This window comes from Triticum aestivum, chromosome 1B (genome assembly GCF_018294505.1).
Source record: "Triticum aestivum cultivar Chinese Spring chromosome 1B, IWGSC CS RefSeq v2.1, whole genome shotgun sequence".
Classification (NCBI taxonomy): Eukaryota; Viridiplantae; Streptophyta; class Magnoliopsida; order Poales; family Poaceae; genus Triticum; species Triticum aestivum.
The window spans coordinates 549,541,145-549,562,393 of NC_057795.1; the positions used below are offsets into that span (position 1 = coordinate 549,541,145).

Sequence of the window (21,249 nt, forward strand, 5' to 3'; positions counted from 1 at the left end):
CGGGCCCACCTCGCCAGCTCAACGCCACGGCCCGTTGGGTTCATTCCCGGCCCATCAAGGCCCGGTCCAGCCGAATCCGTCGCGGCAGTCTCGTCCGCGCGGCCGCACCTATATAGCCCCTGCCGCTAAACCCTAGCGAGCCCTCCATTTGCGCCGCCGCCTCCCCCGAAGCCATCCGCATCCCCACGCTCGCTCGCCGCGGCCGCCCGACGCGATGGCTCCCACCAAGAAGGCGGTACGAACCCTAATCGATCCCCGCCCGCCGCTCCTCCCATTTCGGCTTGATTCGTTCTCCCGGTTGATTTGGTTCTTCTCTCGCCGTGTCTCTCTTTTCTGACGGATCTTCTCACTGTTTTCTCGATTGATGGATGCGCTCTGCAGAAGAAGAGCGGGGAGAACATCAACAACAAGCTGCAGCTGGTGATGAAGAGCGGCAAGTATACGCTCGGCTACAAGACCGTCCTCAAGACGCTGCGCAGCTCCAAGGGTATGGATGAATCGGCTCTCCGCTTTTTACGGCCTTTTTTATCTCACTGTTGATTGATTTGTCGTTGTGGCCGATCTGCTAGTTATTTTGTCAGCTGGATCCGAAGGGTGGGTGTAGTGCTATAACTTACGCTCGGGACTGTTAATTCCAGAGATGCGTGATTAGCTTTTGTAGAATGAATCCAATGGGCCGCGGTTAATATCTGTTTTGTGGCTGTCAATTGCTTGCTGTACTTATTTGTGGGATAAGTTGAACTGTATGCATATTCTCTGCACGTGTGTTTTGATACCCACTGAAGTTTGTAGAGTTGAAACTTTTAGTTTGTAGAATGGGACTGAAGTTTACCTCATTGGCTTGCTTTTGCCGTGCCTTAGAGATGAATACAGCGCCCTAGAACAAGCCACCTCTTAGTTAAGACTTCTGCGAGACCTCTTTAATGTCTAGTGGACAATGGGAGGGTGAAATATTTCTGTTTGCTGATAGCAGTTTGTACCGTGTGTTGTGTCAGAAGGTGTTGTGTAGTTTTTACGGATTAATTTAGTTTGTAGAGTGGGACGCATTGTTGTTTGTACTGATCAAATATGTTTGTAGAATGGGACTGAAGTTTACCTCACTGGCTTGCTTGTGCCTTAGAGATGAATACAGCGCCCTAAAACAAGCCACCTCTTGAACTGAGACTTCTACAAGACCTCCTCAATGTCTGGTGGACACTGGGAGGATGAATATTTCTATTTGCTGATTGCAGTTTGCACTGCAGTTTAGCTCGTTGGCTTGCTTTTGGTGTTGTCTGAGGCAATTGCATCTTTGTTGGGCAGTTTTGAGTTTAAAACTGATACAGCAAGATGGGTTTTGCTTGCCATTTAGGGCATTCATACATAGTTTGTCTCCTTTTTTCATTCTACAATTTTATTCCAGTGGTTTCAGCTTTTGTAATGTTTTTTTTTACTTTTTGTTTGTGTTAGCATATTGGATTGTAGAACGGGACTGAAATTTGGCTCCTTGGCATCTTTTGCTGCCATGGAGATGAATGCAGTGCCCTAGAATCATTTCAGCCTACCTGTTAAAGACTTCTCCAAGTTTCACTATCTGAGGAACAATGGGAGGATGAAATATTTTTTGTTATATGATGAAAATATTCTCTATTGTTCTATCAAACTAGTCCCATGGAATCACCTATGCCCCAGGATGGCATTGCTATATTTGTTGCACTCATAAGATTGCTGTAGTGTTCACCTGTTTACATGTGATTCTGAGTACTAATATGAGAATTTGTTGCAATATTCAGGGAAGCTGATAATCCTCGCAAACAACTGCCCGCCCCTGAGGAAGTCAGAGATTGAGTACTACGCTATGTTGGCGAAAATTAGCGTGCACCATTTCCATGGAAGTAAGATAATTTTGCTCTTTCAGACCCTTCTTTGTCTGATTGCTTGTCTTATGCACAAATAGTTGTCTGCGTTTTTAATTGTGCTAATAGTTTGCATTGTGTTTCAGACAATGTTGATCTTGGAACAGCCTGCGGCAAGTACTACCGGGTGTGCTGCCTCAGCATCCTTGACCCTGGTTCGTTGCCATTCAGATCACTTGCATTTGTTTCTACTTTCTCACTGTGATATCTGCTGACACTGGTTACATCCTTCAGGTGACTCGGACATCATCAGCACCACCACCACCACCCAGTGAAGAGAAGAGAAGAGAGCTCTCCACCTATTTTATTTAGTCGAGTTGTAGGGTCCTGTTGTGCTCTCGAAACCACTCTTGTTATCTTCGGTTTATGTACCTTTTTGCGACGCTGAGTTGGAGCTGTCATACAGATAATACTTCATATGGTTGTTCCGCTGGACATTCATGTGGTTTTGTTTTCATGATATCGTTGTTTCCATCTTACCCGTACTGTTGTTTGTCAAGCGTTGTGTGATCATACAAATCTAAGATTCGTTTCACCTGAATCATTTTCAAAATCTCCCCCAAATCCCTTGATTTTCCTAATTCTACATGCCAACTGAAACTGGGATTAAAACATAAGCTTTACAGATTTAGGTTCATCTGCCCACAGCCCTGCCCATTGATCTCACTTGACACAGCCCTGCCCGTTGATAACTCTTTCAAGAGATTCTAGTGCGGACTACGTTACACCTTGAAATAATATGCACTCCTGCGGTGCTAATTTGCTGATAATCCATATTGAAGCCTTTAAAGAATGCTTATCGAACATATAAAGGTGCTACGCAGAACCAATGTTTTTCGTCCACGTCGGCTATGAATAGTGCAGCCAACAGTATAGGGAGCATGTTGCGCGGCGAGCAGCTAGTCGAACATCGAACATATAAAGGTCGAAGGGGGTGCTACGCAGAACCAATGCGTCCAGTCGGCTATGAAACAGTATAGGGAGCACGTTGCGCGGCGAGCAGCTAGTCGAACATCGAACATATAAAGGTCGAAGGGGGTGCTACGCAGAACCAATGCGTCCAGTCGGCTATGAATAGTGCAGCCAACAGTATAGGGAGCACGTTGCGCGGCGAGCAGCTAGTCGAACATCGAACATATAAAGGTCGAAGGGGGTGCTACGCAGAACCAATGCGTCCAGTCGGCTATGAATAGTGCAGCCAACAGTATAGTGAGCACGTTGCGCGGCGAGCAGCTAGATAAGAGAGAGAGAGAGAGACCTAGCCCACCCCTCGTCTCCCCCGCAACTCTTGCAGCTCTTGCATCGCCGCCCTTGCCTATGACGAAGAAAGTGAGGAAAGAGGAAAGGGAGGTGAGGGTCACCGGCTGCTGTCGGCCTGCGCCGGCGAGGTTGGGCACAACCTGGCAGGGGAGGAGGGAGAAAGAGAGAGGAAAGAGGAGAATGAGGTGCGGTGGCTGATAGGAGAGCGTCATCGGAAGGAGCCGCTGGCTCGTTGTCATCGCGCTGGGGGAGGGATGCATGTGTACATCCCTCATGCCAGCAGGTTCCTCCTCCTTCCTTCCCGCTGCTCACCTCTAGCGCCGCCGCCCTTTCTTCCTCCATCCCCGCCCCTGCCGAGAGCCCCTCCTCTTTCCTGTCTAGTCAACCTCATTCTCTACCGCTCTCCTCGTTGGCCGTCGCTCCAGGTCGCAGAGGAGGATCTGCTGCCGAATCCACGCAGTTGAGGGTGAGGAGGACGGAGGTGAGGGAAGCAGCAGCAAGGATGGTGGCTGGCGATGGTTCAGGGGCCACCAGAGGAGGGGAAAGGGGGATGATGTCGCGCTTCTCGCCACCTCCACGTCCTTGTCTCCCGGTGGTCCGCTGCTCCTTGTCCACGCCGTTGCAACTCCAGCGACAACAGTTCGTCTCCATGATCCTTCTGCTCCTCCCGCTTCTCACCAAATTAGTCTGAACATAGCAAGGTAAAAGGCCATACATGCTCATTTTTCTTCACTATATTCTTTCTTGTTAGTCTGCTTAGTATACTCTTGTGTCTTCACCGAAAAAATTGTGGTGGCGATGCTTGATTTGAGTATCATGATTTGTTGTATGGAAATAGGGGATTTTACTTCTGATGATGTGGGTAGTGGTGGTCTTCTCTGCACTCTCGTGTTTCATAAATTTTCCCCTTGGAAACCCACCTATCTGAAATATGTGTCTTTCCAATTTGATGTTGGTTCACATGCAGGTTCAGTGAATAGTGCCATGCACGATGACTATTGTTGATCTTTGTATTGCGAGACAGTGCTTTTGAGTTTGATGAGATATGGCCATTCTCAAAAGGTAGATTTAACATATTGATAGAAAATGGCGTAAGTTTGCTCTCCCGTGACCACCCGAAGTGATGTTTATTTTATTTTATTTTTCATTGCAAAGTTACTGTATATAGGATAAGGAAGAACTTTTGGAGCCTCTAATGTTTATATTACTTCCTATTGTGTTTTTTTTTTGAGATTACAAATCCTTGCATGATCTACAAGTTTCAACCGAATAGTGAACTCAAAATTGTATTTTTGCTAGCCTGTTACTGTGTTACATGGCGTTCTGAATCTTGATTTCCATCTATATGTATGACTTCTTGGTATGCCTCTATTGTTGCACTATCACATGGATCAAATATGCTAAAAGATGCTTGCATTGATAACTGTGTTTAGTTGTTTACTGTTGGATTGCTCTTGCACAATAGTAATAAACATGCGGATAAATCATGGCTTGGCCTGGCAGTGACCATGTTAGTCTGCTTAGTGTTCCTACTCTCTACACTCCATGGAATACCAGCCCATTTTTAAACCAGCCCAGAAGTAACGACAACAATGTAGGCACCACAAATAATTTATTTGCATATTACTCGACTCCTTTCTTTGAATTTTCTGACAGTCGTGTGTCACTGCACTTAATGTGCACACCTACTGCAAAACTTTATTACCAGATTTCAGATTTTATCTCTTTTTTCATTAGATGAATTTAGGTCTAATAGTTTTCTCTTTTCCTATGTTTGCATTTAGTTAACTTGTCATCTAAACGCTGAATTAGTTACAGAACTGCAGTCTGAAAGGTGAAGGATAGCATGCTATCCAGGTTATGTTGTCGAAGGGGATCATTGGTCGTGTCTCCACTCTAGCATAGCTAATAACTACTCATCGTATATTTGCATTTAGTAGCCTCAAACATCAAATTTCTTCTTATGTTTCTTCTCTAGCATGTTGCTCGCTGGTTTTAATATTGATTTAGGTAGAATTTGTTTAGTTTAGGGCATGGTCCAACTCTCAATTACATACACGGACCTTCTGGATGGCTGTCGTGGTTGTTTCGGTCCGCTTTTATGTAGGGAGACCGTATTCCGGTCCTAAAACGAATAAAATTGAAGTAAAAAGGTATTTCTTTGGCTTCTTGGGTTGCTTCTCTTTCTTTGTCTCTAGGGACGGATAAGAAGGCGTTTCTTTTGCTCTTGGTGTTGCAGATGCACCAACCTATGCACAATATGAAGGTACTAGACAATAATGCACTTTAGATGGTACACTGGTGCTGATGAATCAATCTTTTTTGTTATCTGCTTTATGCTTCTAAAAGTGTGTGCTAGATTATCTATTATATTCAGAGAATACTATATCACACATGTAGTGCTTGTTGGATATTTTCACTTGATTTGAATAATTTAAGTGCGACTATATTTTTCTTAATTGTTCCTATTCTTTGAGAGTGCTTCAGTTTCCGTGTCATTGCAAATATATCTGTGTAAATTCTCATAAAGCTCCTATTGGTGTTTCAGTTGTTTACAATATGACCCCTCACAAAGCAAACAAAATAGCAACACCGGAGACATTTTATTGATTGAAACATGCATATTGGATGAAGGAATGCCAAATCAATACGGTCTCACACGATGGTGGTTCATAATTTATCTCTCTTTCTTGATCCTGTCTTTCTAAGTATATATAGATCATGCAAGAAAGTCATACTTGGGCATTATCTTGCAAGAAAGTCATACTTGGGCATTATCCTGCAAGGAGTTGTGTAACCATCCCAGTAGCTGCAGGCACACTTGGTTTCTAATATTTTTATGTTGTAATTTGCACTGGGACTGATGACTAATGTCGCCAGTTTGGTGGATGTGCCCCTACTTTGCTATATTTCCCAGCCTTTTGTCATTCTGGTGTATTTTCATTGCAAATAATCTGAAGGCAATCTCAACTTGTTCGTTGATCTCTTCTAGACCATGGTTCTCCTATTGTATCCTGGCATTTGTGTGGCATGATAACGCTATATCAACATTGCTTTTTGTTTTGTTGTCCACTTCTGTATTTCCCTTTGGAAATGACAAAGTGGGGCTTTCATTTGTAGCTTGTTGGATTTCTTAGTTAGGGGAAGTTGTTTAATGAATGATATTGCCAGCATTTTGTCTACATGGCTAAAGAAGGAACAAAACGAAGGAAAATATGGATTTATTTTTATAGTTTCCCTCGTAATGCAAAACAATTGATCAAGATTTTCCACATAACTTGATTCATTCATGCTTTGTTTATTCGTGTTCTGGTACTACCACAATTGGTGACTTAAGTTTCATCAAAATCAGATGTTCTTTTTTTCTTGCTTGTGTTTCTACAGTTAATAGTTTGTTAGGATATGATCTGAATTGTTCATATATTATTACGCCTCCATGTTATTATTTTAGAAGCACAATCAGATGAGAGGTCCCTACTTAGCTAGCTAATATATAGCGTTTGATGGTTTTGTCTGATGTTGTAACAACAAAATATCCTACTTGAGCATTACTATTATTCTGAATTTAAACTGTTTGATCCTCTTTTATATATTAAATGTAATATCATAGAGTTTCTTCCTTCAGAGTTAACTTGCCATGCAAAAATTGTTATGAAGGCATTGAATGGTATATATTTTAGGCCTGCTTCTCTTCACTTTTGTCCTTTCCAAAGAGGAATAAGAAAAGAAACTCAAAACAGACTCAAACATGCCTACTCTGCTTTTGTGTTAATAATTATACTATATTTTTAGACCTGAACCATTATATATCAAAGAAAAAATGCATTGAACTACGATTTGCTGGTGACCTGCCGTTGTTTACGGTCCGTTCCTGTTTCTGATCAATGATATGTTGGCTTGCAGTATTATGCTACCATAGCTGGTTTGGCAACTCCTAACTGAAAGCACTTGTCTTCTTGGACGATAGTTATCTGAATATAGTTTAGTTTTAAATACTTTGTCATCCCTCAAGATTTGGTTTTATAGTAATTAGTATGCAGGCAGTTCGATTCTTTTAGGACATTACCATGTGGTGACATTGGATACTTTGCTATGTGTGAGTATAATGATGAAATATCAGATGTTCTCCAAGCTATTTGCCATACACATGCTACCTTTGGCACTTGCATGAGCTCCAGTTTGTGCCAACAGTAATTTGAATGTGTCAGCGGAGTATGATCAGATATGCTTGTGTATGGATTATTGACATAGAAAAGAAATGAGTGTAGTTATGGATCCCAAAACAAAGAATTATGGATATGTTTATGTTTTAGCTCTCAAGAATTTGCATACTTATCAACGTATGTGCTGCCAATTTCTTTAGACAAGCATGCCAACAATGCACTAATAAACAGAGTAGCATTACAGACAAGCACTGCAATGTATTTTCAGATATGTACATTAGAGAAATTGTCAGCCAACAATTGAATTAGGTATATATGAAGCTATATATATTTACTAATCAACCATTTTCCTTATCTCTATCTAATTTAAACATTGCACGCTGATTTATCCCCTGTTTTTAGCTTACACTAAAATCTTAATTCAGCTGGTGTGCATGTATATACCCAGCCTAAAATCCTGTCTCCTGCATCTTGTGATAGGTGACCTTATGTATGAGTATGGTTAGGCGTTTAGTGTTGCTTCTCCAGCATACACTCTCACCTTTTGATTAGGTACATCGTATGTCTAGACAAGATCAGCTGCAGAACATTCTCCAGAAAATGCAATTTATCGAGGCTTAGATGATGCAACTTTAAATCCAAAGATAATTCTCCAAAAAATAAACAAATATTATTACGGCTTGGATGATGAGCTAAGTGATATGGATTGTCCTATCTACCAGTAGAAGATAAAAAGCTCAACCATATCATACTTTCTTTTGGGCTATCATGCTACTCTAATATAGACTGATATGTACGAAATTTCTATTTGAGACCCCGAGTATCTACTTCCTTATGCTTCAGGGACTTTATTACCAGTCTTTAGAGCATTCTTACTTATGGTTCAAGTACTTGGTATGCTCTCGCTTTTTGCGTCATGGGCGCAACGGGTCATCTAGTATTTAGAAACGAAGGGAGTAGATGACTATGGTTGGATGGAGGCTCATGCAGGAAGCCGCTGCTATCAAACCCCACCAACTATCATGCATGCAAACAACCTAACTACATGCTTATGTGTTTTTTTGCACCGTTTTTTTCTCAATCAGGCCTGGGTCACCCTAAATTATTCTCCTTATGTAGCTTGGCTCAATTGCTACAGTTTACCAAACAAGCCCTACAACACGGATCATCAAATGTCTGTGAACACATTCGGATGTGTCCGTTGACTGCTAGCTGGGTGGAGGCCATCCAACCATATGCCCTAAAAAGACCGTGAACATCAATGTTTTCAATGATATTTACCTAGTGTTCACAGAAAAAAAAGATCCTAACTAAAAAACTACTCTACTTCCCTCGAGATTGGCGACCAACCCAACACAACCACGGGCGCTGACATATACCTTTTTGGCCTCGTCATTGTGCACTCCCGCCGCACGTCATTGATGCGGACCTCGCAGCCCTCACGTTCAATGGTGTGGTGGCTCTGCACGGATGATAGCACAGCTCGGTTCTTGTTGAGGACACCCATGCTTGTGAGGAGCTCTGCCATGGTGGCGGCATCTGTGCGCGCCGCCTTGAGTTCAGCCACTGCCGTGCAGTGCTCCTCGAGGAGCATGAGGTTGAACTTCTACTTCACATGTAGCTTGATAAAGTTGGACACCTGTGCATCATCGACGACATCGTCTTCTCCGTTGCGGGCACCTTCTGCTATGCCATTGCAAAAGCCTCAACCTTTGTCATGGCCATGGGGTCGCTCTCCTCCTTTTTCTCCTCGCCCAAACTCGGAGGTTGGCCCTCCCCAGTACGGGCTTGACGTCAAGCATCCATGCCGGTAACCTTTGGCACGAGGTCAGCGTCAGCATCTTGAACCACTTCATCTTGGAGCGGGCCATGGTGATGGAGCCGGGCGGCGGACTAGGGGCTGGGACGGTAGGAAAGGTGGGAGAATGGGTCTGAAAGTGTGGTCTCGGGGGATGTCCAGTCGGATTTGTATATTCTGGCTGGCGGAGCGACGGATGTTCAATGCAGACAACAGGAGTAGGCCTCTCGTGCAGCTCGCCTGCCTGGATGCGGGTAGCAAACATCCGATCAAGTGTTGTGAATGCGGGCATGCATAAGGCTCTAGTGCCAGCCAGAGATGATTTTGGAGTGGATCCAAGGTGTCAGAGTTTGGCGTGGGCGCGTGGCGGACGTCCTGTCTCCCTAGAGCTCCCTCCATTTGGCACGGGTCTATGGGATTTGAGACGTCCGAACCAATTCAACCCATTTTGGTGATATGCATTGGAGGCAAAATTTTGTGTTTTGACCCTTTGCACGTATAAAATCTGGATCTGACCCCTGTTTGGATCTTTTTTTGAAATATGACCTTTTTTCCTACCGCCAGGGGGGCTGGCGGTAGGATCAGGCAACCTACCGCCATGAGGCCCGGCGGTAGGAAACTTATCCACGTCAGCAGCGGTAACGGCCTCCCGTCCCCCTCCGTCACACCCTACCGCCGCTGGTCCTGGCGGTAGCCTGCCCGATCCTACCGCCAGGGACCTTGGCGGTAGGGTGTGGGCAGTTATAAGCCCGTGGGCCGGCCGCCCCACCCCCTTCTCCCCCACCTAGCCGCCCCCCTCAAGAACAGCAGTTCCTCTCGCCCTCTCTCATCTCCTCCACTCCCCTCCTCTGATCTTCGTTGTTTCTTCACCGTTTTTGCAGATCGAGATTGGCCCGAAGAAAGAAAAGTAAGCTCCTTCGATCCCTCCAATTAGTTTTAGTCAAATAGCTACCGATTCGTCGCATTATTTGATTCAAATCACCCCCTTCTTGAACTAGATTTAAATATTTTGAACCCTAGAATTGATTTAGGTTGATGATAGATGTTATATTGTGTTAGATATGAACTCTAGTCACTAGTTGGTATGGTTATGTGAAGATGAACCCTAGTTCATATTATTTTTGGAGGATTTTTTTTATATGATGCATGTTGGAGGAATTTATTGTGATATGATGATGCATGTTCATATGCTATGATGCAAGTAGTGGATCTAGTTGGAGAACAAATGTTGAACCCTCAAGATGAATGTCACGCCCAATATGCGGCCCTATCCAAAAGGAACTCGAAGGTCCCACCAAGGATAGACCCGCATATTGAAACGCTTTTGCAAGGTGGATATCATTACATCGACATTACATAATAGATGGGGATACATACATAAGGCATACAATGCCACATGAATACAACATCACAATACATCAGAGCACCATCCGACTACGGATGAAACACAAACAGAAACTCAAACGACATCCACCCTGCTAGTCCAGGCTGCCGACCTGGAACCTATCCCCTGACCGAAGAAGAAGTAGAAGAAGAACTCAACGCAAGCAAGCATCGCTCTCGCGTCATGGTCATCGCATGAACCTGTACCTGCAACTGTTGTTGTAGTAATCTGTGAGCCACGAGGACTCGGCAATCCCATTACCATGGGTATCAAAACTAGCAAAGCTTAAAAGGAAAGAAAGGGGTAAAGTGGTGAGGCTGCAGCAGCGACTAAGCATATATGGTGGCTAGCATACGCAAATAAGAGCGAGAAGAGAGCAAATGGAACGGTCGTGAAACTAGCAATGATTAAGAAGTGATCCTGAACTCCTACTTACGTCAAACATAACCCAGAAACCGTGTTCACTTCCCGGACTCCGCCAAAAAGAGACCATCACGGCTACACACACGGTTGATGCGTTTTAATTCGGATCTGGTGTCAAGTTATCTACAACCAGACATTAACAAATTCCCATCTGTCTATAACCGCAGGCACGGCTTTCGAAAGATTATACCCTGCAGGGGTGTCCCAACTTAGCCCATGACAAGCTCTCGCGATCAACGAAGGAATAGACCTTCTCCCAGGAAGACCCGATCAGACTCGGAATCCCGGTTTACAAGATATTTTGACAATGGTAAAACAAGACCAGCAAAGCCGCCCGATGCGCCGACAATCCCGATAGGAGCTACGCATATCTCGTTCTCAGGGCAACACCGGATAGGTCAGCCTACGAGTAAAAGCAGCCCTCGAGTTGCCCCGAGGTGGCCCCACAGTCTGCCCGGTTCGGACCAACACTTAGACAAGCACTGGCCCGGGGGGGCTAAAATAAATATGACCCTTGGGTTAATTACTCCCAAGGGAAATATAGGTGGTGGTGAGGCAAATGGTAAAACCAAGGTTAGGCCTTGCTGGAGGAGTTTTATTCAAAGCGAACTGTCAAGGGGGTCCCATAAATCACCCGACCGCATAAGGAACGCAAAATCCGGGAACATAACACCGGTATGACGGAAACTAGGGCGGCAAGAGTGGAACAAAACACCAGGCATAAGGCCGAGCCTTCCACCCTTTACCGAATATATAGATGCATTAATAATATAAGAGATATTGTGATATCCCAGCCAAAATCCTGTCCACCATGAAGAAATCTTCAACTTCACCTGCAACTAGCAACGCTATAAGAGGGCTGAGCAAAGTGGTAACATAGCCAAGCAATGATTTGCTAGGAAGGGTGTCAAAGGTTAGAGGTTCATGGCAATTTGGGATGGCTTGATAAACAGGTAATAGGTAGCGCAACATAGTGATAGAACAAAGCAACTAGCATAGCAATGATAGTAGTGAGATCCAGGGTAGCGGTCATCTTGCCTGAAATCCCGCAAGGAAGAAGAACGAGTCCATGAAGAAGACGAACGGACGTAGTCGAACGAATCCTCACAATCGCAACATTACCGGAACTAAGAAGCAACACCGGAAAGAAACAAACAACATGGTAAATGCACAAGCATAAACATGGCATGATGCACAAACAAGTATGATGCATGACCGGTTTAATGAGGCATGGCATGGCAAATGCAACCAAACAATACTACAAGTTAAGTGGAGGTCAATATGCAACGAGTTGCATATTAACAAAACACCACATCAAATATTTAGTTCTCTCTCGTTTAAGCTACCAAACAATATTAAATGTTGTTAAACATGGCAAGAGGTGAGGCATAATAAAACTACCTATCTAAGCAAGTTTAAATGAGGCCGGAACAACAAAACAACAATTCCGAAAATCCCCATATGCATATTTTAGATTCGGTACTGTTCTGCCTATTACATAATTTTAGAGTTGTTAAACAGGAAAATAAAGTGCACCATGTTAATCTAGGCATTTTCCCACCCCATTTACATATAAAGAACATTTAATTCCGAGCTACGGTTATTTAGTTATGAAATAAATCATTTTAACATGGCATTATGCAAAATAAACACAAACAGCATGTTAAACATTTTTAACATAGATGAAAGTGGCATATTTTTAATCTACACAATTTTCTGAGCATTTTACATATATAATACATTTTAATATGATGCACGGTTCTAAAGTTATTAAATGCATGATGCTTAGGGGGTTTTCTGCAAATCTGAAAATCACTGGAATAAATGACAAAAACGCAGCAGCAGGAAAAAAAATACTATATGGGCCAAATCTGGCTACACTACTGGGCTAATAGAGAGGAGGGGCCGTGGGGAGCTCACCCATGGGCCTTTGAGGCCGAATCGGTGGAGGAAGAAGCTGGGCCGCAGGGGCTGCAGTTCTCACCATGGGCCATGGCCCAGATCGGTGGAGAGGCTTGGGCAAGCAGAGGAGGTGGACCAGGCCGGGACGTGGCCTGGGCCAGAGCGAGGCCCATGCGGGAGGCGACGGTCAACGCGTGGGGTCTATGCGGGAGGGCTCGTGCCCGACCCCTGTGAGGACGAGGCGAGGTCGTGGCTTGCCGGACTTGGGCCGACGACGGCCGGAGAGGCCAGAGGAGGCGCGGGGCGGCGGGAACAGGCAGATCCGGGCCTGGGGACCGCGGATCTGGCGTCGGAGGGGCCGGCGACGAGGCGCCCAGCGACGGCGGCCTGGGTAACTCCTGCGATGGGGCAGCGACCCTGTGTGTGTGTGAGAGAGAGAGAGACGGGGTCAGGGAGAGAGAGGAGGAAACAGGACGGGGCGGCGCGGGCTCACCGACGACGAGCGCGAAGACGGCGGGGACACTCCGGCGGTGAGTTCGCCGGCGACGGGCAGGGGAGGTCCGGCGAGGCGGGGCAGGAGCTCCTCGCTCCCTCGATCCAGATCGGGACCGAGGAGGGAGCGGCTCGGGCGCGGGCTGGAGCGGGAGCCGGGCCCAGATGGGCTTCGGGCGGGCCGCGCTCGGGCCTCGCAGGCCTGTGGTGGAGGAGGCGCGCTGGGGAGGTGGCCAGGGGAGCGCGGGCAAAGTGGCAGCCCCCGGTTGGCTGCGGCCGGCGGCTACGGCGGCGCGACCAATGGCATGGCGCCAAGTGGCGCTGAGGAGGTGGCCGGCGGCGGAATTTGAGGTGGGAGGCGGCAGAGATCCCGAGGAGGAGGGAGGGATTTTCTGCGGCTGGGTTTAGGGAAGGGGGCTAGGGGTAGGGGAAGACTAGGGTAACCCAAAAATGGAGAGGGGGGGTGTCCATATATAGTAGGTAGGCTAGGTTAGGGGGGTTTTGGGGCTTTCGGAGCCCTCTGATCACGATCCGACGGATCTAATCGCGAGGGGGCTTAGGCAGGCCTAGGTGGGCTGTGAAGAGAGACTTGGGCTGAGGGGAGAGAATAGAAATGCAGCCCGGTGGCAGTTTCGGAGACCGAAACGTCCGACGATGGTACCGGCAACGGTACCGCTATATGTTCAACGGTTGGGCTATCAAATGAACTCCGAATGCGACGAAACTTGGCAGGCGGTCTGTCTACACTATAATAAGACCGCACGACAAGTTGCAACCCATTCCGAGAACATTTTTATGCCACTAATAAAATAATATTTTGGAGGTGCCGCAGGCGCGTGCGAGTGTGGTCGGGCTCAGAACGGACAACGGAGAGAACCGGGAAAACCCAGACGGATGCAAGTTTTATGAAAATGATGCCGATGCAATGTGAATGATGACATGAGACGAGATGCATAACAAGAACAAAATGCAAAACAACAGACAAAAACCCAACCACGGAGGAAATAATATATCGCATCTCCGGAAAAGGCAAGAGCTGGAGTTACGAATATGGAAAGTTGTATCCAGGGCGTTACAACACTCCACCACTACGAGAGGATCTCGTCCCGAGATCTAGGATGGCACCGGAGGGAAAAGTAAGAGGAAGATAAGCGGTAAAACTAAGTTGCTTCTCTGACAAACGAGTGAAACCAAAGAACCTTGAGAGGTTGAAAAGTTGAAAGAAAGAACACAACGGAATTGAACACAATTGAGAGCACTGCGGTAGAAAATAGAAAGAAGGAACACCATGTGAACCTTGGAGGTTGTAAAGCTATGAATGACGAGCACAATGGACAAGAGGGAATTGGAACCACTCTGGTTGAAAAGAGATAAACACGTAACAAGGAAGATCAAATTCGGACAGCAGTCCGGTTGAGCATGGAAGGAATAGAACATGAACTTACAAGATGAGAGGATACTTGATGAGATCAACAACACACTACCTCCGGAACAATTGAAAGAATGGCACAAGGGGTAAAAAAAGATTTCAGACAGCTCTCCGGTTGAGGAAGGAGGCAAAACTAGATAAGATGAGAGAACTCGAATGAAAACACGACACTCCAGTTAAATGGATAAGAAAGAAAAGAACACGATCCTCACAATTCGAGATGATGAGTGAAAAGAGCAACATCACAATGCCTCCAGGAGAAAGAATAGAAGACAGATCACTGGAATAAAAGAATGGAGAAGAAAATGCCAACTTGTGCCACAAATGAGCTTGGAAAGCACCGTTCCAAGATGGTTACAACGGGGTTGTTGGAAAACCAACAACGAAAAGAATAAGCTTGTAGTGGGCTTATGGAAAACTTCTCAAAATGATGAGGTGACAACCTGCCACTAACGAAAAACAATTGCTTGCTTGAGATCAACGAAGAGATGAAAACTGCTTTCGCCGAGAGGATAGGAGAAAACTTGGATCATTGATAAGCACCACAAATAGCAACATTCCTTAGGGGAAGGCTTTAGGTGAAATATAACCCAAGATAACTCCAACAAAGAGATTGATGGATTTAAAATACCTCATTCTTGAAAACAATATGAATCATGAACCATGAAGGAAATTGTCAAGAGTGACATAACACCACCACAAAAGATAAGGTAGAAAGAATTGCACTTCAGAATGCAAGATGAAGAATACTTGAGCTCCTCAAGACAAAACATGTGTTGGGCACCATGTTTATTTTAGAGTATAGCTTAGCAGATCATAACTTCGAGAGAAATCTTGAGGAACAATTGAAGAATGAAAAGAATCCCTTGACGAATGATCATGTAGAGCCACCATGAAGAACTCCGGTAATGAAAGGATGATAGAAAGAAAGAGAAGTTGAAAAACACAAGGTGAAGCCTTGCGATGATTTAGATGGAGCTTTACGACGATATAACCAAGAAAACTTGGAACTCCGGAAATAAAAGAATTGAATCACCTCGAGGAAATAAGAATAAGATTTATTGTATGCTTAACCTTCATCAAATTCAATTGATGAAAAGCAATGGATTTGGCACACTACTTATTCTCGTAGAAAGAATTAAGAGAGATATAGCATAAACTTCAGAAGGTATTGATGGAACCACCGATGGGATTAAAAAGAACAAATGAATTGATATGATAACAAAGGAAGAGAAATCCTGAACGAACCACCGTAAAAATAGGAAAAGAGAGTAGCAAGGGCACAATTCACCGGGAAGAATTAGAAAACGAATGAAGATACTTGAGGGGATTTAGATACAAGAGAACGAAGAGATCACGAGCTGATTAGAGAATACTTGAGCAATGCACCGGTAAGATTTGGATAACGAGAGCTGAAGGTTGAGAATGAGGAATTATGACATGATGGCCTTCGGAGGAAAGAAATGGAAACAACTCATGAAATGATCCGGATGGGTGAAAAGAATTCTCACAATCAAAACAATTATGAGAGGATGGCATCAAGCTAGAACCATGAATCTTGAAGAGAATGGAGCAAGATTTAAGAGAAACTCTTCTTCGATCTTCAAAATCCGAGAATGATGACGACAAACACCACCATGAACTATTGAGATACTCCGGAACAAAGAAGAATAGGAATGATGAACCAACGATGAAAATATTTTGAAAGCAATCTTGTAGAAAGAATATGACTGATGAAAATTCATTCTTACGTCAAACTTCGAAACGGATTTGAGAATAGCTCCGGGAAATTAGAAGAGTCAGGTAAGATCCTGGGAAAAGACCTGTGGGTTAGGGCCCACTCAAAATATACACCGTTGAACGATTTAAAGAGAGGTTGCACCGGTTGAATTAAATAGCTTGAATGAGATAACAATCTCCAAATAGCTTGAATGGATTAAGAATGGAAACACAAATCTTCTGAGATATCTTCAACACTCTGGAACACATGAATAGCGAGAAGTGAAAGATTAAGAGGTGCACTAGTATGAAAAAGCATTTGACACGAGGAAAAGAATATGATCAACACTGAAAGCTTGAATTAAATCCACCGGAGAAGAAAAAAGACGAAGAATAATAAACTTGAAGCTTCCTTAGTATCTTCTTGAGAATCACCGGATAAAACATTGATTGAAAAGAGTGAAGAGACTTCACATGAATAAAAGGATACTTGATTAAAAAATCTGAGTCCTTGAAGAAAAAGGGTGGGATGGCAGGGAAAACAAAGGCAACTTGGGGAAGATGGAACAAACACCGATGAGAAAACTTAGAGTTGATCTTGTGGATGTTGAAAATGATCGGATCCACTTGAAGAGAAGCACTTGGAAAAGAATTGACATGACAATCTTGATAAACAAGGAGGATTAGCACTCTCATAGAAATATGAGAACACCACTTGAAAGGTATGGAATCAACACTTGACATTGAAGCAACTCAAATACCACAACTCAAAACAAAACAAAGGATTTGGCTTGCAGAATAAGCCGGAAACAAACATATGATAGATCCCATATAGTATCATGTGTCTGTTGGAAAGATAAAACTAGAGCTACTTGAATTCCCACCTATAAAACTCCCGAAACTTTCTGGTTATGCAATCTGGTGTTGGGGATACAGGGGAAGCAATATATCTCACCCAAACTAACAATACCTACATCCAGCTGTATCCATCCGTCAACACATAACCAAGAAAACTCCGGAAATCGTGTACCTCAACCTTCGAAAAGCATCCGTTATACGAGTTATGGCAATACTCCCGAACTCCCCAGTACTGCGTGACGTCGAGGTTATCTCACCAACAACTGCATAAAAGAGATTTTCGATGTCGGCAAAACTCAGGTATTCCAGAACTGCAACGATAAAATTGTGACGACAACACCTTGGAGCTCAACTCCCCGGGACACTGCCACAACCCCTAAATGTCAGGAGGCACCAAGAACAATGTTCTCGTTACAAGACTATCGGAACGATCCCAAGATACCCGCGTGATCCTAAAAAAAATTAGTGAAATTTGAGGAGAGGAAAGACAAAACATCTACGTCAGGAGACCTCACCAGAGCGACGAAGGGGACTGAGGAGTAAAAAGAATCCTACTCTCCGATATATATAATCCTAAGACTCAAAAATATTTTCTTCTAGACTCAACAACGGCCAACAATCAAGGGGGCTCCTATGGTCGGTCGAGGCTCTGATTACCAACTTGTCACGCCCAATATGCGGCCCTATCCAAAAGGAACTCGAAGGTCCCACCAAGGATAGACCCGCATATTGAAACGCTTTTGCAAGGTGGATATCATTACATCGACATTACATAATAGATGGGGATACATACATAAGGCATACAATGCCACATGAATACAACATCACAATACATCAAAGCACCATCCGACTACGGATGAAACACAAACAGAAACTCAAACGACATCCACCCTGCTAGCCCAGGCTGCCGACCTGGAACCTATCCCCTGATCGAAGAAGAAGCAGAAGAAGAACTCAACGCAAGCAAGCATCGCTCTCGCGTCATGATCATCGCATGAACCTGTACCTGCAACTGTTGTTGTAGTAATCTGTGAGCCATGAGGACTCAGCAATCCCATTACCATGGGTATCAAGACTACCAAAGCTTAAAAGGAAAGGAAGGGGTAAAGTGGTGAGGCTGCAGTAGCGACTAAGCATATATGGTGGCTAGCATACGCAAATAAGAGCGAGAAGAGAGCAAATGGAACGGTCGTGAAACTAGCAATGATCAAGAAGTGATCATGAACTCGTACTTACGTCAAACATAACCCAGAAACCGTGTTCACTTCCCGGACTCCGCCGAAAAGAGACCATCACGGCTACACACACGGTTGATGCGTTTTAATTCGGATCTGGTGTCAAGTTATCTACAACCGGACATTAACAAATTCCCATCTGCCTATAACCGCAGGCACGGCTTTCGAAAGATTATACCCTGCAGGGGTGTCCCAACTTAGCCCATGACAAGCTCTCGCGATCAACGAAGGAATATACCTTCTCCCAGGAAGACCCGATCAGACTCGGAATCCCGGTTTACAAGACATTTCGACAATGGTAAAACAAGACCAGCAAAGCCGCCCGATGCGCCGACAATCCCGATAGGAGCTGCGCATATCTCGTTCTCAGGGCAACACCGGATAGGTCAGCCTACGAGTAAAACCAGCCCTCGAGTTGCCCCGAGGTGGCCCCGCAGTCTGCCCGGTTCGGACCAACACTTAGACAAGCACTGGCCCCGGGGGGCTAAAATAAAGATGACCCTTGGGTTAATTACTCCCAAGGGAAATATAGGTGGTGGTGAGGCAAATGGTAAAACCAAGGTTAGGCCTTGCTGGAGGAGTTTTATTCAAAGCGAACTGTCAAGGGGGTCCCATAAATCACCCGACCGCGTAAGGAACGCAAAATGGAACATAACACCGGTATGACGGAAACTAGGGCGGCAAGAGTGGAACAAAACACCAGGCATAAGGCCGAGGCTTCCACCCTTTACCAAATATATAGATGCATTAATAATATAAGAGATATTGTGATATCCCAACCAAAATCCTGTCCACCATGGAGAAATCTTCAACTTCACCTGCAACTAGCAACGCTATAAGAGGGCTGAGCAAAGCGGTAACATAGCCAAGCAATGGTTTGCTAGGAAGGGTGTCAAAGGTTAGAGGTTCATGGCAATTTGGGATGGCTTGATAAACAGGTAATAGGTAGCGCAACATAGTGATAGAACAAAGCAACTAGCATAGCAATGATAGTAGTGAGATCCAGGGTAGCGGTCATCTTGCCTGAAATCCCGCAAGGAAGAAGAACGAGTCCATGAAGAAGACGAACGGACGTAGTCGAACGAATCCTCACAATCGCAACATTACCGGAACTAAGAAGCAACACTGGAAAGAAAGAAACAACATGGTAAATGCACAAGCATAAACATGGCATGATGCACAAACAAGTATGATGCATGACCGGTTTAATGAGGCATGGCATGGCAAATGCAACCAAACAATACTACAAGTTAAGTGGAGGTCAATATGCAACGAGTTGCATATTAACAAAACACCACATCAAATATTTAGTTCTCTCTCGTTTAAGCTACCAAACAATATTAAATGTTGTTAAACATGGCAAGAGGTGAGGCATAATAAAACTACCTATCTAAGCAAGTTTAAATGAGGCCGGAACAACAAAACAACAATTCCGAAAATCCCCATATGCATATTTTAGATTTGGTACTGTTCTGCCTATTACATAATTTTAGAGTTGTTAAACAGGAAAATAAAGTGCACCATGTTAATCTAGGCATTTTCCCACCCCATTTACATATAAAGAACATTTAATTCCGAGCTACGGTTATTTAGTTATGAAATAAATCATTTTAACATGGCATTATGCAAAATAAACACAAACAGCATGTTAAACATTTTTAACATAGATGAAAGTGGCATATTTTTAATCTACACAATTTTCTGAGCATTTTACATATATAATACATTTTAATATGATGCACGGTTCTAAAGTTATTAAATGCATGATGCTTAGGGGGTTTTCTGCAAATCTGAAAATCACTGGAATAAATGACAAAAACGCAGCAGCAGGAAAAAATACTATATGGGCCAAATCTGGCTACACTACTGGGCTAATAGAGAGGAGGGGCCGTGGGGAGCTCACCCATGGGCCTTTGAGGCCGAATCGGTGGAGGAAGAAGCTGGGCCGCAGGGGCTGCAGTTCTCACCATGGGCCATGGCCCAGGTCGGTGGAGAGGCTTGGGCAGGCAGAGGAGATGGACCAGGCCAGGACGTGGCCTGGGCCAGAGCGAGGCCCATGCGGGAGGCGACGGTCAACGCGCGGGGTCTACGCGGGAGGGCTCGTGCCCGACCCCTGTGAGGACGAGGCGAGGTCGTGGCTTGCCGGACTTGGGCTGACGACGGCCGGAGAGGCCAGAGGAGGCGCGGGGTGGCGGGAATAGGCAGATCCGGGCCTGGGGACCGCGGATCTGGCGTCGGAGGGGCCGGCGACGAGGCGCCCAGCGACGGCGGCCTGGGTAACTCCTGCGATGGGGCAGCGACCCTGTGAGAGAGAGAGAGAGACGGGGTCAGGGAGAGAGAGGAGGAAACATGACGGGGCGGCGCGGGCTCACCGGCGACGAGCGCGAAGACGGCGGGGACGCTCCGGCGGTGAGTTCGCCAGCGACGGGCAGGGGAGGTCCGGCGAGGCGGGGCAGGAGCTCCTCGCTCCCTCGATCCAGATCAGGATCGAGGAGGGAGCGGCTCGGGCGCGGGCTGGAGCGGGAGCCGGGCCCAGATGGGCTTCGGGCGGGCCGCTCTCGGGCCTCGCGGGCCTGTGGTGGCGGAGGTGCGCTGGGGAGGTGGCCAGGGGGAGCGCGGGCAAAGTGGCAGCCCCCGGTTGGCTGCGGCCGGCGGCTGCGGCGGCGCGACCAATGGCATGGCGCCAAGTGG

The 21,249-nt window shown here is 45.5% G+C and overlaps 1 protein-coding gene across 1 annotated transcript; it reads left to right on the forward strand.

Moving 5' to 3' along the window:
* Positions 1-13: 13 nt before the first annotated feature.
* LOC123137550 (60S ribosomal protein L30-like) lies at positions 14-2,374 on the forward strand. The gene is made up of 5 exons (XM_044557346.1): positions 14-235; positions 382-487; positions 1,773-1,874; positions 1,982-2,050; positions 2,130-2,374. Exons 1-5 carry the CDS (start codon positions 215-217, stop codon positions 2,168-2,170), a joined length of 339 nt encoding a protein of 112 aa, XP_044413281.1. The 5' UTR covers positions 14-214; the 3' UTR covers positions 2,171-2,374.
* The last annotated feature ends 18,875 nt before the right edge of the window (positions 2,375-21,249 follow it).

Coding starts and splice junctions, on each gene's coding strand:
- LOC123137550 (XM_044557346.1), top strand. CDS start 215: ATGGCTCCCACCAAGAAGGCG. Junction 1,875..1,981: donor CGTGCACCATTTCCATGGAA/GTAAGATAATTT, acceptor ATTGTGTTTCAG/ACAATGTTGATCTTGGAACA. Junction 2,051..2,129: donor CCTCAGCATCCTTGACCCTG/GTTCGTTGCCAT, acceptor TACATCCTTCAG/GTGACTCGGACATCATCAGC.